Source organism: Mauremys reevesii, linkage group 11 (assembly GCF_016161935.1).
Source record: "Mauremys reevesii isolate NIE-2019 linkage group 11, ASM1616193v1, whole genome shotgun sequence".
In the NCBI taxonomy this organism is placed as follows: domain Eukaryota; kingdom Metazoa; phylum Chordata; order Testudines; family Geoemydidae; genus Mauremys; species Mauremys reevesii.
In genome coordinates, this window is record NC_052633.1 from 14,354,131 (window position 1) to 14,371,654 (window position 17,524).

At 45.5% G+C, this 17,524-nt stretch overlaps 1 protein-coding gene across 2 annotated transcripts in view; it reads right to left on the reverse strand.

Moving 5' to 3' along the window:
* Positions 1 to 17,524, reverse strand: part of CPS1 (carbamoyl-phosphate synthase 1) — a 131,743-nt gene that overhangs the window by 104,222 nt on the left and 9,997 nt on the right. For both annotated transcript variants that reach the window (XM_039494419.1, XM_039494420.1), the window contains 5 exons: positions 9,887 to 9,996; positions 6,406 to 6,550; positions 4,618 to 4,707; positions 3,647 to 3,703; positions 1,124 to 1,216 (listed from right to left, as the gene is read on the reverse strand). In XM_039494419.1, coding sequence (XP_039350353.1) covers positions 1,124 to 1,216; positions 3,647 to 3,703; positions 4,618 to 4,707; positions 6,406 to 6,550; positions 9,887 to 9,996 — 495 coding nt within the window. The remainder of the gene's footprint in view (positions 1 to 1,123; positions 1,217 to 3,646; positions 3,704 to 4,617; positions 4,708 to 6,405; positions 6,551 to 9,886; positions 9,997 to 17,524) is intronic.

Genomic DNA, 17,524 nt, shown 5'->3' on the forward strand with positions numbered 1-17,524 from the left:
CCACACATGTGCACACCCTACGGTGATCAGACAGCAAGTGTGAAAAATCAGGACGGGGGTGGGGGGTAATAGGAGCCTATATAAGAAAAAGACCCAAAAATCGGGACTGTCCGTATAAAATCAGGACATGTGGTCACCATAGCACAGCCCCACCATAGCACATGTGAAACTGAGCTCATTTCTAGTTCAGGCCCATCTTTTTCAAAAAGAACTTTAGGTGGGGTATTTTCCTGGACATGTCAGGCTTTTTGGTTCTTAAGTCACCGTCCAGGAGGAATTTTGGACGTATGATACATACTGTGGCACATCCCTTAAATCAGAACTGTTTATAGGGAACTGATTTTTAAGATTGTGGCTGCTCATCGCCGTTTATAATACAGTTAACAATTGCAGTGCAGACATGACATCAATGTGTGCCTGTACTGGTTTAACAGCCTAACCTTGTTACAGTGGAACATGGTTTGCAGACCCTCAGAACACGGTTACAATCTGTGTTCGTTACTGGTCTGTATGCTACCTAGAGCAGTAGTATGTAGCTATGGGTAACACCTACCCCGGGGACGGGGGGAATCCCTGTCCAGTACAAAAAGTCAAGCTTTTATGACCAAACTAGTAAAAACTGCTGGAAGAGAGTGACCAAACAGGATTGTGAGTTTTCTGGGATTTCCAACTTTTCACTGATATTCCGTTAAGGGAAACCACATTTTCCACCAGCTGAAAATTCTTCTTACCGTGTGAAAATCGCCCCCATGCACCGTGGTGATACCTACCACCTACTACAACTTGGTCTCGCCCTTCTTTTAGTCCCCTATCTGGTGTTGCCAGTTCCTAGGCTAACTATTTAGACCATTCCTACTCAACACAGTACTCCTTCTAATGCCAGCTCCAAGCAGAGGACTAAAGGGGTGCTTTTTCTGCACTCATTAATGGGTAATCCTCAAAAGCTTTGGAGCATGGTACAGTTTGCAAAAGCACTTAAAGGTCCCCAGATTGCATAGTCAAGTGACAATGATTTATCGATGAACGCGCAGCGTTTACTATGATAAGGAAAAAGGAAACTCTCTAGGGCAAACGGGGAGGAGTTTTATTACTCAAGTGTACACATTGGAGAGAGAATTCTCACCTTGGTTGAAACATCTGCAATCAGGTTCCGCTTATTTGGATCTACAAACTCCACAGGCTGATCTTCAAATTCAATCTTCCCCAGGACTGTGCCCTGTGGAAATAAAGCATTAGACAGCTAAGTGTGAGCAAAGAAGAAGTTGCAAACAGTGGTGCAGGTGCTGACAGACAAAACTCCATAGGAAGTAGAACAGTTGCTCCAAGACTTTAGTTTAACATTACAACCACTGCAGGCATCTTCAGAAGTTTGCTAGCCTTCACCAGTATCAAAAGCGGTTTAAACACCCTATATTTTGGGGGAGGCAAAGCAGGCAATAAAATCAGTGCATATGGGGCTAGGTCAGCTGTCTAGGGGTAGCAAAATGCAGTGCTACTCAGGGGAGATCAGAATTCAGCTCCCAAGATGGCCGGCTTGTAGGTCTGGTAGCACTCCCAAAGCCAGCATGCACCGTAAATGTTTTCCTTCTGCCAACCACTCTGGCTGACTGCAGGAGCAGCTCTGGTGTCAGGCACAGGGAGTTGCATCCTCTCTTCTCAGCGGAGGCATGGCTGGACCTTTCAGCGTGGGAGGAGGAAAGTGAAAGGGAGCGAGGGGTCCTTTTCATATCCCTTCCTCAAACTCCTGTGGTAAAGCATGGTACCTCTACATTCTATAGCCCCACACTAATGTGCGCAATGGGACTACACGCTGGCTTCAAAGGTACTCCCATGCACAGCTGGACCAGGGCCAGGACACACACTGTAGTACCTGAGACATTGCAGTCATTTCCCTACTCTTAGAGCAAGGAACTCCAGTCTCATGGACACCTGTGTGTGCAAACTGTGGGTAAGTGGCAATGGCAGGCACTGGAAGGGCTAAAAGCTTCTACCTTTACTCATACCACCTAGCATCATACACTACACGTAGCCACAGTGGGACAGAGACAGCCCCCATGTGAGTAGGGCTGGCAGAGTCTGTCTCCCAGGTCTTCATTTCAGGTAAAATGCCATTAACAAACTATTTGCTAAGTTGCCCTCTTTCTGGGACTTTGAGGAGACTTCTCTTTCCCTTCTCACATTTGCTGTTTTGGTGAAGTTTATATGGCGCAGAAGTTGAAAAGGCCCGTGTGACCTTCAAGAGACAGCCACTTGGGAGCTCTGAAAACCGCTGAGCACTGCCTTGCAACCCTGGAAAAGCTGAGTACCCCCCTCCCCCCACCTCACACGCACAGTGTCTTACCTTGACACTGGATTACTTAATGAAACGGTGCCCCATGTTTACTGTTCATTTATGCATTCATCATGGTGAAACCCTCTTCTCATCTCCCATTGATAAACATACACGGAGTGAAATATTAAGCTAGTTTTTCAACCTGACTGAGATTAGTGGGGAAAAAAGGTGACATGATGCATTTTTTAAAAACCATAAACCAATATCGCTCTGCGTCCAACATAATGTGCATTACTACCGTACGGTGTATGCTAAGCAAATGGTTACTGAAAGCACATTTACTATGGATGAAAGGGGCACTGATCCATTAGGGGATACGTATCAAGGAAGTACAAAATGTATTTCCATTTACAAACCTATTATATTAAACAGTACTTGTCTTCTGTCTACAAAGCCCGGCATTTTCCTTAGTATTCATTTGTGCAAATACTATACTATGCAAGTTAGGTCATTCATACATACAGCTGGGTGAAGGGAATGGAGGTTTGGACTGTATCATGCAACCCAAATACCTAACGAAAAAACCAAAACAGACAAAAGCAATAGAAAAGCCTCAGCGGTGCAATGATTTTTATTCCAGATGGATTTGATAATTGTTTTACCCAAGATGTGAAATGTACCTTGCCATTAACCTCCCTCCAGTAACGTAATATTCCCCATGCCCTTCAAGGGTCAGTGCTGGGAAACCAGATCGGACTAATCGCCATAAAAAAGAAAATAAAAGGCTTAGCCCCAAGAAGGTGTAATTGGCCTCATCTAGGAAATAGCTTTGTGCAGCGCAGCCGCATCATCGCCTCAAAACCCGTTAGATTAGGGCTTGCCCTTTCCTTGGAGGGTCTGATATGAAATAACATGCAAGGAGTCCCATCAAGCTCTCTCCCTCTCTGCCTATATTTGGGTCTGCCCATCTCGGCCTACCCACAACACGCACACACACCTGCCTCCCTGGGACTCCCTCAGGCTGTAGCAAGCCCTCTCCCCCCGGCCTGCACCGACGTCAGCACAGCTTTGTACTGACCCACTTGTACGGAGTGGGAAGCCAAGAGGAGAGGAGCTCAAGGACAGTTAGAGAGTTCCTGCTCTGCCTCAGCTCCACGGGTACTGGAGTCGTATGGGGCGGCAGATGGAGCAGTGCTCTGGCTGGCAGGTCAAAGTGTGTGTGGTGCGCAGTGCTTGGCAGAGCAGGGTCCCGAGGAGCAGCGTGAGTCAATAGCCCCAAGGCCACCATGTCTGTCTGTGGTTCTCTCAGCCATTAGGGAAAGCACGGGATGAGGCTGGGTTTAATGTATTTGGGATCAGGGAGGGGGATCGTACCTTGCCCCGAATGATTTTAGTCAGCATCCTTGTGTCAATCCCACACAGAGCAGGCACCTGGAGGAAACATACAAGAGATTCCAGTCAGAGAATAGCCAGGGGAAAATTACAGACAGATCACCTTGCTGGGCAGCCTATCAGAGAGACACAGTCCCAGGACACACCTCTCCTTCTCTTTCCCTCTCTCTCTCCTTTGCACATTCCTTCCCCTCCCCATGTCCCCTCTCAGAAATGGCAGGGTTCCCCAAAGTATCTAGGTGCTGTGCTGGGCAGCTGGTACCCGTACAATGAAACACCTGTGTGGCATATGCCTTTCTGTCTAGTCTGCGGGCCCCGTTCTGGCCTAACACCAGGGGGCTGGGTCCTCAGCCGATGTAAACTGATACAGCTCCACTGACAACAAGTCGTTGACTTCAGGGATGCGACCCTGGTTTTCCATCAGTGGGACTCCATTAACTTCAATGCACTTACTCCCAATTTACACTGGGGTGAGTGGCCTCAGACTCTGGGCCTACCTGAGCAGACCCCTGATCCATTAGCAGCACACACTGGTGTGTGCACCTGGAGTAGTTTGAAACAGTGGAGCACATTGAAGAGAAATAGTTGGAAGGGAAAGTAATGGAGAGTAATCACACAGGCAGGGAGAGAAACTGAAGTGAGGATAAATTTAACCTAACGTGAAAAAAACAAGAACCAAATATCCCCACTTAATGAGCATTTATCCTAGTTAGTCTTGTCCGTGTCTCCTCATTGTCTTGGAAGTAGGAAACCCAGAAAAGCCCCCTGCAAACTAAAGACAGCAGGGGTTTGCCTGCTAGCACAAACCAAAGGACTGATGATAGGAGCTGTAGCTCACTATAAACCAGAATCTCTCTCTCTTGGTTTCCATTACTCAAGGAGTCACTTAGCAGTTTCCTCAGAACCGATATTCCATGTCGAGTTTCCGGTCTGGTTGCCCAAAGATCTCTCACCTTTTCTTCTTGCAGCCACTGTCCCAGAGTTTTGACTGCCCGCCAGTGACTGTAGTCATTGCTGTAATCCAGCACCAGCAAACCTGAAACCTGCAAAGAGAAAAGAAGAGAAGAAATTCCGTTTTGCTCTTACGGGAAGTAAGGAAAACCCAAGTCCCCACTCTGTGTGTGTGTGTACGCGCATGTACATAGGCAGAATTTCCCAAGCTTTGTCATGGAATGGACCATATCTTAATGGAGATATTGAGGTCACTTCCCTCCCAGTCACAATGGCATGGATCATCTCCTCCATCCCCACCATTTGTGATTACACAAAACCACCGCTCCTCCCATGAACAGTCACATCACATCGCTGTGGCAACAACAGCAGTTCCTTTCAGGGGAAAGTCAATCGAGGGAAGTACATAGAGTGTTTTTAGCCGGCTTCAGTGTGATGATCATTGTCCTTCTGGAAAACACTTAATGACAGTGACCACTATTGCGCTTCATTTCAGCTCTCTCGCTCTCCTGTCCTTTTTCTCTCATCTGGGAAGAAGGAAGAGACCTAATGTCCTGCAACCAGCCAACTTTCTTCTTCCTCTGCTAGAAGGCAGGAGAGATCTTGCTCCTCTCCCTGGCTTTGGTAAGCAGCACCACTGCAACTCCCCCTCCTCCTTGGGGCTTCATTTCTACTTCAACCATTGCTCTCATACCCCTACCTCTCCCATCACTATTCCCATAATGGTACCATCTACCTTCCCCGATAGCTGGGGCAGTTTAAACTAAGGGCTCGTCTACACAAAGAAGCTGCACTGGTTTAACCAAAGGTGGACGTTATTTACACCTACCCAGGAACCACTGCAACGCTGCATATGGACCAACCCAAAAGCCGCAAGGAGCTTTGGGACCCTTAAGGTGGAAGTGCAAGTGCTAAAATCTTCACATGCCACATAGGCGTAGTCAACCCCGGGGCAATGAGTTGTGATTAGTGGAAGCGTTAACCATGTGCAGCTGATGCATTTTAACCCACCTCTATCTCTGTTTATACTAGAAGTGTTTACATGCCTGTGCCACTTGCTAAGTACACCTCATTTTCCTATTCCAAACAGTGACTTGGCAAAACTGTAATCCTTGCCGTATCAAATGGTCCTGCTGGAGGATATTCAGATTTTAAAAGTCAGAAGGGACCATTAGACCATCTAGTCTAGCAGTTCCCAAACTGTGGGTCACGACCCCATTTTAAGGGGGTTGCCAGGGCCAGCATTAGATTTTCTGGGTCCCAAGGCTGAAGCCAAAGCCTGAGCCCCAACACATGGGGCTGAAGCCGAAGCCCAAGGGCTTGAGCCTCAGATGGCAGGGCTCTGGTCCCTTCCCACCCTGCTCAGGGCAGCAGAGCTCAGGCTCCAGCCTCCTCCCACCCGGTGTCATGTAGTAATCTGTGTTGTCAGAAGGGGATTGTGGCGCAGTGAAGTTTGAGAACCCCTGATCTAGCCTGACCTTCACCAATCTCTTCAGCAAAGACAGCCTCTGTGCTCCAACGGTTCTCCCTTGCCATGATCTGATCTCTCTATGACAACTTGCCTCTGGGAGACAAAATCACACCTGAGGCACCAGAAAGAAAGATAAAGAAAAAAAAACAAAAAACCCCAATCTTCTGCGTGTTTCTGGGACGTTCCATCTAACTTCCCCCCCTCCGTGGACGAGCCTGGAAGATGTCAGTGCGCTCCCATCCACCCCCGGGATTTGTGTTTCTAAATCACGTCTCCACTGGACTAGTTTGTCCAGCCCTGACTTTGCTGCTGCTATTACCTTGATTCCGTCAGACTCTAAAAACTTGCTGAGGCCCATTTCATCCAAGGCAGCGGTGTCTGGCACCCCACCATTGCCTACAATGGGGTTAACCATGGTGAGAATCTGCCCCCGGTAGCTGGGATCTGTCAGGGCTTCCGTGTACCTGGGTGAAAAACAAACAACAGACAATGGTTGGCGTGGGGCTGCAGGCGGAAAAGCCAACATAACCCAGCCAGCAGTGAACTCCCAAATACAAGGCAATGGTGAGTCTGGAGAAAACTCCCAAGGATGGATAGATTTAAACACACGATTAAATGTTTTGCTGAATTGATACTCAACCCTAAGGTTTCTATGAGGTCAGTATTGGAACATTTTTAGCCCCATTTTCCATATCCGATAATTGCACTCGGCCTACATTTGCCTCTGCCGCTCCAACTGAATAAGTAATTCTTCACTTTCTCTATGTCCTGTTGCTGTGAACTGTTAAATACTTGCTGTCTTACATCCCAGAAATGGCTGTATTTCAGCAGTGGATCAAATTATCCTTTCTTATACTTTCCCAACTGCATTGGGTATTTCAGGATGAATTTGCCCTGTATAGACACACAATGTATTATTATTGTTGTTTAAATGGTATGTAATTGGAAACTCCCACAGTTTACCAGATATCAGCAATTTGCAAGAAATATATTTATGGAACACTAGCCCCACTGCCAAAAGATTAATTGTCAAACACTGGAAAACTCTTTACAAAACCCAGAATGGTTGCAGGCTGATACAGACGAGTGAGTGCTCTAGACAACTCAGAGAAATGACGTGTCACTTAAACAATGTCCATGAAATATTCCTCGGTATGCTTGTCCTGCTTTTGGAAATATATTTCCTGCTCTGGTTAAATATGCATAAGATTTTCAGAGTTAACATATGGTTATAGTAAATGCATGGTATGCATACATTTGGTAGGTATATATAGTCTCCTTCCTATTGGATTGTTTACACCACCAAACATCCTTCATTAATGACAAAGCCAACTTAATTAACCTTTGTGTGTTATTTGTATTCAAAAAACATTGACAAAAAGCCACTGGGTTTGGCTGTGACGTATAGGCACAGCTCTGCACTGGGACATAATGCTCTTAAAGCAGGGATAATGCCTCCTATAGCTTGGAGGAATGGCACAAGGAATGACACAGGTGGCACAAGAACTAAAGAGGCATCAGGGTCCAGTCCTCTCGGGGCTTGCATGACAAGTCCAGCCTGATCTTTGTAAATTCCTGCCAATCACTTCCTCCGCTAGAAAATCCGTGGGAAACAAAGACACAAAAAGGGAGCAAACACGTCAGGAAGAAAAAAAAGGGGAAACTTTTTTTTTTTTTTTGCAAAAGTGTCTTCAATTCTTCCTGCTTTTTCTTCTAAAACCAAATTATTTTTATACCAACTAGTTGAATTTTTTGTGACCATTTCTGTGAAAAATCATCCTGTTCACCAAAATTAAAAAATGTCACCAAAAAACCTTGTCAACAAATTGGAAATGTGCCAAAATGCTGTAACGTTAAGCAACAACTCAAGAGTTCAGTTTGTCATAGTACATAGTCTTTTCTAATTCACAAGCTCAGTCTGAACCTAGTCAGGATTCTAGTGACATTCAGTTCTCACAGGGCATTGCTCAGAGGCTTAAGAGAGGTCTTGGCACAGTCACTCCGATGCCAACAGTACATCAGCTCATCAGCACACTCACTTCCAGACTAGTAACTTGCTATCTATCCTGACCAGGACCTGTGCCTGACAGACCCTTATCCTGGTACAGTGTCATTAAAGTCAATCCACAGGTGAACTGATTCCTTTCGATACTTGAGGCCTTAGTTATTCTGGGACTTTGAGAGCTAGGGAGAACTCCGAGGTCTCACTCTCTGCCCAGCAATCCCTGGATTTGTAACAAACCCAGACACATTTGTGCCTGCGAGAACAATGCAAGGTCTTATTTCCCCCCCCCACAAGCATTCTCTTCTCCATAGCAGTCAGGGTTTCCTACCACCCTAAAGCGGGATGCAACTGGTCACCATCCATCTCTGGGAGCCATCTTCGCTGCAGCTCCTGGGCTCAGCACTACACCGGCTGAGTCTGCACGACACTCAGCCCCCGCTTCCCAGCCCAGTCCACCCAGGTTTGGTCCCGTTCTCCAGCCCTGAGCTCCTGCAGCCACTGTGCACTCCCAATGGGGCTGAAACCGCTGCCCTCCTGAACTCTGCCTCTGCCAATGGCACACACTATGCATAACGTACATGTGGCTGTGGGTGCCACTCAATATGGAAAATGTTCTACTTCAACCAGGACAGGGGGCTTGAGTTCAAAGTGGGACAGTCCTGAAAAACCCAAGGTGGTTGGGAGGTAGGAGGTTATGCCCATGGACAGTAAAATAAACCTTAACCCCTAGTCTTTTGTTTCTTCCCCATCTGCCCCCAGAACAAACCATTCCTTCTGAGTGTGTCCTCTACGTATCGTCAGTAAGCAAATACTAAATCCAGCTTCTGCTGCTGAGCTGCAGTGTTGAAGGGAAATTAATCCATCAGGTGTTGCTTGACTTTTGCGATGTGACAAGATTTATTACCCATAATCTATCACAGGGAAGAGAACTCTGGTGCCCTCCATCATTTTGATCTATATTAAACAGTTGTTTGTTGGCAGGTATATTAACACAGCCAGTAATTAGTGCTGTCGAAAAGCATAAGTAATTGCCTTGTGATGCAAAACTTTCCAAACAGATTTCTTAGGCTGTAATTTACTGTTCTCACCAATGGAACTATTTAAAAAACCATCTTGCAGTATTTGTTCAACATAGGGAGAGCAGAGTTTGGGGAGAGTGGAGCAGGTGCACAAAGATTTGCATTGAAACCTTGAGCTTCAATTTTACTTTGGAAATGTCTCGATTCTCCCTCCCATTGATACCTGCTGTTCCTTATATGAAGCAAGTTTGCGCTATGGCTGACTTTCTCATCTGGACAATCCTGCAGAAAAAGTGGCCAGTGATCTTGTTCGATTGACCAGGTCCATTAGCTCTGAGGCTACAGCAGACTCATGAGCTTCTACATTAAAGTTGGACAAAGAGTCCCAACATGCTAGCGTGCATCACACACTCTCCCTAGCTGAGGGGCTCAGAGCTCAACAGCATGTTTGATCCCTGCATGAGTCACCACTTGTAATGATGCCCCTGGACGGAACCTCTGGGAGGGCTGAACTTGAGTCCTGTGGATTTAAAAGCATCAGCCTCTATTGCTTTGGTTCTGTGTTTGTGCAGCACCTAGCACATCGGTGTCCTGGTCCATGACTAGGGCTCCTACACGTTATGGTAATACAAATAATACATTATTATTAATTTAATAAAATAAATAATAATAATAATAATAATTAATAATGAGCAGGCAGCTGTTTATCTTCTTTCCGCCATTTAATGCTGCATTACAAAAAGATCCCTACTTAGTATCCTTTGTTTTTGCCTTACCCAGCAAGACCAGTGTTGAAGACAACTTCACCGGCTGCGGACGACGGATGGCCAAAGGAATAACCCTTCATCTTCGTTCCATCATCTAGCACCAAGTTTGCCGTCTGTGCCTAGAGAAACAAGTTACATGATGACACTCAGATCTGTATTTTAAATGAGCACACCCTAAAGTTGGGAAAAGACTTGAGGTTAATAGGAAAACATCCAAGGTACACGGCTCCCACGTGATGCAAAGCACAAATTCCCTCATCCCCCATACTACCTTGTCCCCCTTCAGATGCCTCCTTCATGCTCCTTTCTGCCATGATGCTTACAGAGCACAGTGAGCTGGCAACAGCTACGTGGATGACAAGTTAAACTGAGTACAGAGCTAGGCTAGACATAAAGGTGCTTGTTGGACCATTTTGCCTCCGCCTCCCAGACTGTTCGTTCACGTCATCCACCTTCTGTATCTTGCAATTAACTGAGGGAATAAACTCTTTAGGCAAGTCACTGTCTCTTTATTATGTGTTTGTTCGGGGCTCGATCTGACAAGATGCTGAACATGCTGGCCCCAATCCAACAAAGCACATAAGCACGTGCTTAACTTGGACTTCAACGGGATAACTCATATGCTTAACATCAAGCATGTGCTTAAGTGGTTTGCTGGATTTGGGTCAGAGTGCCAACTGCCTCGCAGGGTCCAGCTCTTAGCGCATAGGAACTGCCAGACTGGATCACACCTTGGTCCATCTAGTTCAGCATCCAGCCGCCGACAGTGGCCAGCTCCAGATGCTTCAGAGGGAGATGCAAGAGACCCCACAGCAGATATTTATAGAATAACATGTCCCCTGGGAGAGCTTCTTCCTAACCTCAGTGAATTAGTGGTTGTCTTAGGGAGTGCTTAGCACTATAGGTCCCATCGCAATGGGGTGGCTTGCCCCTTAATGGCTGGAGGGCTGGGGCTAGCCAGCTCTGATTCCAGAGTGAGTCACTCCTGAGAGGGAGCAGTAAGCTGTGGGGGGAAGGCTGTGAATCTCTGGCTATGCCTGCAGAGAGTAAGGTTGTCTTCCCTAGAAATGCTGCAGCGGTGCTGCTGTAGTGCTTCAGAATAGACGCTTGCTCCAGTGATGGGAGGGGTTCTCCCATCCCTGTTGTAAAGACACCTCCTTGAGAGCCAGTAGCTAGGTCAACAGAAATCCTTCCATTGACCTTGCATGGTCTACCCCAGGGGTCAGTTTGGCTTAATGACGTCACTGGGGAGAGGCGGGGTGGATTTTTCATATCCCTGAGGGACATAGCTGGGTTGACCTAACTTTTTAGTATAGCCCTGGCCTAAGTAGTCTCCTGCACTGGGGGAAAGGCACCAGTGGGGAAGGATAAACTCTAGGTGGGAGGTGCGAGGAGGCAGAAAGACAGGAGGGGGTTGTGCCCCACTGAAACTGAGATGAGGACTATGTGAGTTTGAGTTCCATTTTGGAAGACTGTGGTATTTCAGATTATCAGGAAAGAGACACTGAACTGAGATTGGGGCCTGCAGGACCAGTGGACTGGAGGACTGAGTAAACTGGACACCAAGAAGGGAATGTTCAATTTCCTTTGCACTGTGTGGAGTTCTCTGAGGAGCCCTGAAGAGTGGCGAAAATGAGCTGGGCACAGCCGAGGTACCTCTGGCCACGAGGTGGCACTCTGAAGGCAGCTGACCCCACTACAGGCCTCTGAGCTAACTATGATATAAACTATAACTGCTGTGACCATTTTGCTAGAGTAACATTGTTACTTGTGGGTGGTGTTTCTGTCACTTGTCCATCGCTTTCAAAGGAACTTTACCGTGATACAGGTACTTTGTCTTGTTTTAAAATTACTTGATATATCAAGGTAAAAAACATCCATCCTGAGCACATTCACCGTTTCTACGGCTTATGCCAGCAGGCTCTGAGCTGAACAGGAATGAGATGGGTAGGTATGGTATTGTGGGTGTGTTGTCTCTGATTACTGCAATTTGCAGGCCTTCTTCCCTCAGAAGTGCTAGAGGGGGCTTATAAGCTATCAAGACACCTTGTACTAGAGTTAGGGTGACCAGACAGCAAGCGTGAAAAATCGGGATGGGTGTGGGGGGTAATAGGCGCCTATATAAGACAAAGCCCCAAATATTGGGACTGTTCCTATAAAATCAGGACATCTGGTCACCCTAACTAGAGTTTCTGTAACTATACCACCACATTTGTATTCCACTCCCAGACCATGAAAGTCAGTGACTGCACTCCCACTTAGACGAGCTAATTTTCATAGGTAGGAATTATGCCAAGAGAGACTGCTGTGGCTATGGACTGGTGACCTAACACTTTCATTTTGTAATTACAACCACTGCTCATAGGAGGATTTCAAAGCTCTTTATGACATTAATTAAGCCACAACACCCTTGCACGGAAGATAAGTACAGAGATCCCCATTAAGAAGCCAGCATTTCTTATCAGTGGTATCTGACACTATTTCAATTTTCTCCTTTACTTCAAATAGGTCTCCGTGGTAAGTGTGCAGTAACAGATAGCGAAGGTTAGCTGTTTAATGCTTTGTGGAATTATGATCTATTTTACAGCTGAGCAAACTAGGGCAGAGAGGTTATTTGAGTTGCCCACAGTCATATGAGTCAGTGGGAGCTCTGGGAATAGTTGGGCAAATGATTCCTCGTTCTGAGCATTAACTATGCTACGCCTTTCCCTAGAGCTGGTTTAACAAATTAGCAGTCCCCATCTGGCAGCCGAACTCTGCATGTAGTCCTGACAGCCAGGACCCAAACAGGGCTGGCTCAAAAGCAGTAGCAGTACTCTTGTGAGCCAATATGGAAACTCCACTGGCCAAGGCTGGAGGAGCTGTGCTAAGCTTGTCGCTGCTGGAAGTAGCTTTCTGCATATCTTAGAGGGTGATCCCTTGCATTTTGTTGTTAAAAAGATTATGCCACCATCACTTTGCTGCAGAAGGGGATGGAGAAACTACTTTCCATTTGTGGCAAATTAGATGAACACTCAAAGACAGGAAGAATTTCATTTACAGCACTGAACAATCACAGCAAACATTCATCCAAAATTTCACATATTAAGTACTTCATGGCTGTTATAAATACACTGCAGTTCATGTATTAGTATATGACAAGACACTGTAAAAACTACAGTTGACAAGTAACTGAATTAAAATACATTTGGAGAAGTATTATCTTTGCATCTTCCTTTCTTTTTTCCATTCACTTACTACTGTGCAACAATCAGTCATTTTCAAGGGGTCTCCCAGTCATCGGGGCAAATTAGTAAGGTTCTCCTCTCTGTGGAGAGCCAAGGTTGCAGGGGCTTTTTAATTATTATTATTATTAGTGGGGACTAAAGGTAAAAATTAATAAAAACATTAGCTGTTCAATATACCATTAATGAATAGTTTTGTACCATGATTCAATTTGTCCATGCTAAATAAAGTGAGATAAATGAGCTTCTGTTCCAAAGTAAGTATTTCCTTTATTTATTAATGCAATCCCTAATTTTTTTGTGTGTGGGGGGGTACTAAAGACACTTCCCCACACACACTGTGTGGCTAACTCCCTAGGGCCCCTCTGACAATTCCAGCCTCAAATATTACTTAATGAAATATAGCTTGATCAATTTCCAAATCTCACAGTGCTGATCAGTCTGATGAACTCCTCATTCCAAAGCAGTGGTTCCTTCCGCAGAGTGCCTGTACACTCCATTGCCTACAGAAGAAATTTCTTCCTCAGAGGGACCTTCTACAGCTACTAAAATAAAAAGGGTCTGCAGCACATGGACCACAGGTGGTGTCTGAAAATGAAAGGTGATTTCAATAGAAGTTGCCAGCTGCCCAGAACCTTTGAAAATCAGGGCACTTATCTGGCAGCTTATGGGTTAGGTTTCCTATGGGACTTGTGCTCCTAGGTGTTGTTGAAAAATCCAACCCTGAATACCAACTTAGGAGCCCAACTTTAGAACCCCATTCTTTCAGAAACTCTTGGCCTCAGAAGATGTTGTTCCCGTAGAGGCTAACTCATGCCACCTACATAAAGCCAGCTCTGTGCAGGTAGAGTGGTTTGGGGAGTTAAGATCTAGCCCTCAAAACAGGACCTGTGATAGGTTCTGCTGCTGTAATCTCTAGCCCTCTGTACCAATTGTAAATGTGCACCCACACCTAGGGTATCCAGACATCCCGATAAAATTGGGACTGTCCCGATATTCAGCTGTTTGTCCTGCGTCCCGACGGATGTATTGTCGGGACGCCATTTGTCCTGATATTTGGCTTTTTTTTTTTTTTTGCTTCAGTGGCGCCCTGCCCTCCTAGGATCATCTGGTACCCTACCCACACCTCAGATCCCTCACCATCCCCTACACAACCTCCCTACACAACCATTGCAAACCATTCCTACCTCCGGACACTCACACAGTCCTATGCAGGGATTTAAGGAGTACAATGGTCTTTGTACAGCCCCTTTGCAGCACCGGTGAACTATTCCCTGCATGCCTAGAGATGTGGGGATATTTCCCTCTCCTTGGTCTATCATTATCTAAGAGCCTTGTTTGTTTACTCTGCATCCTTGGAGCAACTACTCTTACTCACATTTCTAGTGTGAGCATTACCACCTCTCTGCGCTGCTAGCCTACTTTTAGTTAATAGGAAATGTGATTGAGGCTACATCTACACAGCAAAAATCACCCACGCAGGCAAGTCGCAGAACCTGCGTCAACTGACTCGGACTTGCAGAGCTAGTGCCACAGGGATAAGAACAGCAGTGTAGACATTCTGGCTTGGGCTAGAGCCCAGCTCTGAGGCCCTCCCCACTTACCAGAGCTGAGGCTCCAGCCCAAGCAGGAATGTCTATGCTGCTATTTTTAATGCCATCATGTGAGCTGACCCAGACTCAGACTTATGGCTGTGGGGATTTTTTATTTTTTGCTGTGTAGTTGTACCCTTGGGCCTATCAGTTTTTACTGTAGAGGAGATTTCAACTTAAAAACTGAGTTCCTGTAGGGTTGCCACCCATCGGGTTTCCACCTGGACAGTCCAGGTTTTGTCTTGTGTGTCCTGATGCCATTTGACAAGACCTGATGTCCATTGTTGTTGTTTTTTTAATCTGGGGGGGAAGAGGCAGAGAAAGGGTGAGGCCTCGGAGGTCCAGCTACCAACCATTAGAAAGGTTTCAACCCTAATTCCATCCCACTCTGTATGAACTCTGGCATTTTTCAGAAGAGGAGTTTTCCTTGGTAGCCTGCACTAAAATTTCATCTCCAACCACAACTGTGAAGTGCATTGGCTGCTGTTTGGCTAATATCTCTTTCCCTAGCAGTGACCGCAGTTTAACAGTGCTGCCTGAATACAGTTTGTGAAGCACTTTAACACCCTTCAGGTTTAACACGTAAATTATTATTGTTAGATTTCCTGTATTCTTGCAATAGCACATAGAGGCTTCAATTACATCAGGACACCATTGCACTAGGCACTGCATAAACATGTAGTAAAGGAAAACCACTATCCTCAACTGATGTGTATTTGCAGTGCAGTGCATGCACTTACAAAGCTTCTTCTAGCCACATTCTCTATTCTAGCAGCATTCCATTTGTAGTCTAGAGAATATTTCTGAGACCTGTCATAGCACTATCCCAGAATTAACTTTAATGCACCTGCTATAATCCTCTCTACTTTATCAGAATTTTTCATAATTCCAGGTTTCTCTATCGTTTTTTTTCCCCCTGTTTCAAATCGCTTAGCAAAATGAACCAATAAGCGTGCCTTTGCTATTTAGGCTTGCTAGACAGGGTAACCGCTTACTGACTTCCTGGATTTATTTCTCCCTGCTTCAATATACTCTTGCTACAGCCTGTGTAACAGCGACAGACTCCGGTCGTTGGTGGGCGAGATCGAACCTGGGACCTCTGGAGCTAAATACATAAGCCTCTACTGCATGAGCTAAAAACTAAAAGGCTGTAGAGCAGACTCATTAAGCTCTCTCTCTAAGTGGTCTCAGTATCACTAGATGGGACAGAACACCACACCCAGGGGATGTGTGGGTTACACTGGCTCCCACACTTTCTTCAATTGTCTTTGTAATGCTATGTTTACTTGCAGTCTGCTATTCAGCCACTAGATGTCTCTGTGTGCTGTAGAGTTCCAAGTAGTAGCTGGTCACTGGTAAACAAAGGAAACCATGCTGGAACTTGAGCTGTGTGAGAGCCCATTTGTTTTCCTCTATTTAGAAGCAGTTTTCTGAAGCAGGAAGTATTTATTAAGGACAGACCATGACTGCATATGCCATATCTGCCTTGGCTCCAGAATACACACTTGTCTTCTCATGGAGCAGTCAACTGGCCAGATGGGCAGAAAATTCCACAGGTGTGGCAGTGCCTAAATTCCTTCAGCAGCAGATTCCTGGTGCTGAAAATGTAAGGCAGCCTCTTCCTCACACCAAATAGACTTATAGCAAGCTTGGAGTCCCCCCTCAACAGAGGCAGAAAGGCCTCTTGAAGCAAACTCTAAGCCATTTTGGTCTAGAAATCCAACTGAAAATTGCACACAATCAGCCCCTCTTTTGCAATTTCCAGTATTCCTGATTTCAGCCAAGCCAGATATTTATATTTGCTCCTGGCTAAAAATCAGGAAGAGCAGAGAAGGAGGGATATTTCTTATTTTAAAAAAACACACACACAAAAATGAATTCAATTTGTTTTAAAACTCAAGGGAGATTCAGATTCTTTAGGATGACTTTAGGGTGACGATTTGAGCCAGCTCTGATTTTGTTCAAACCAGAGAGGGAAACAAACCAGAATACTGGATACAAACCTCCTAAACTGTAGAGAAGTTCAGTTCTGGATTCAGAGCTGGATAGGGAATTTGTAGCTTAGGTCTGTCTCTATAACAGGCCTGAACTCCAAACCTCCAACTCCTCTGGAGCTTTGGGGAACTTTAGCTTTGTACCTGAATTCCATGGGTCAGAGCAATGTGTAATCCCTGTGCTGGAAGCTACTTCAGGAACTGTTCTACTCTAGTCACAAGAATTTCATTTGGGTAGACAAGACACACAGGGGATGGACAAAAGGAAGTATTATCCTCATTTTACAGAAAAGAGAACTGACCAAAGAGATTAAGTGACTTGCCCAAGATCACACAGTAAACTTGTAACAAATTTGGGGATTGATCCCAGATCTCCAAAGTCCCAGTTCACTCTTAATTACAAGACTACCTTTGCTTCTCTTGTCTACCTGTGCATTAACTTCACCCCAGCCCATCTGGAAATAGGATCCTCATTTCAGCTCATCCTCCTCCTTCTCCGAGCAGACAGAAGTATAGCAACTCCTTAACTGATCTGCTGTTTCCTCCGTCCCTCTTTCCAATTCCTATGGACCAATTTTCTCTTTTACTTTCTGCCTGCCTCAAATATTTTTGGACAGCCCTCTGATAGTTGTCTGAAATAGTCTCAAAAGCCAGCATTCAATTTATTTATTTTCCTCTTCTAATTATATTTTTAGCTTGTTCCTGGTGGGTTATTTTTTTGTTTGTTTTTTTAGATTTTCCAATCCTCTGGTTACCAGTCTGTCTCTCTAGTTACAAGCCTTCTATTTATGGCTCATATTACTCTTTACATCCCTACCTAACTGCATTGGACTTAGC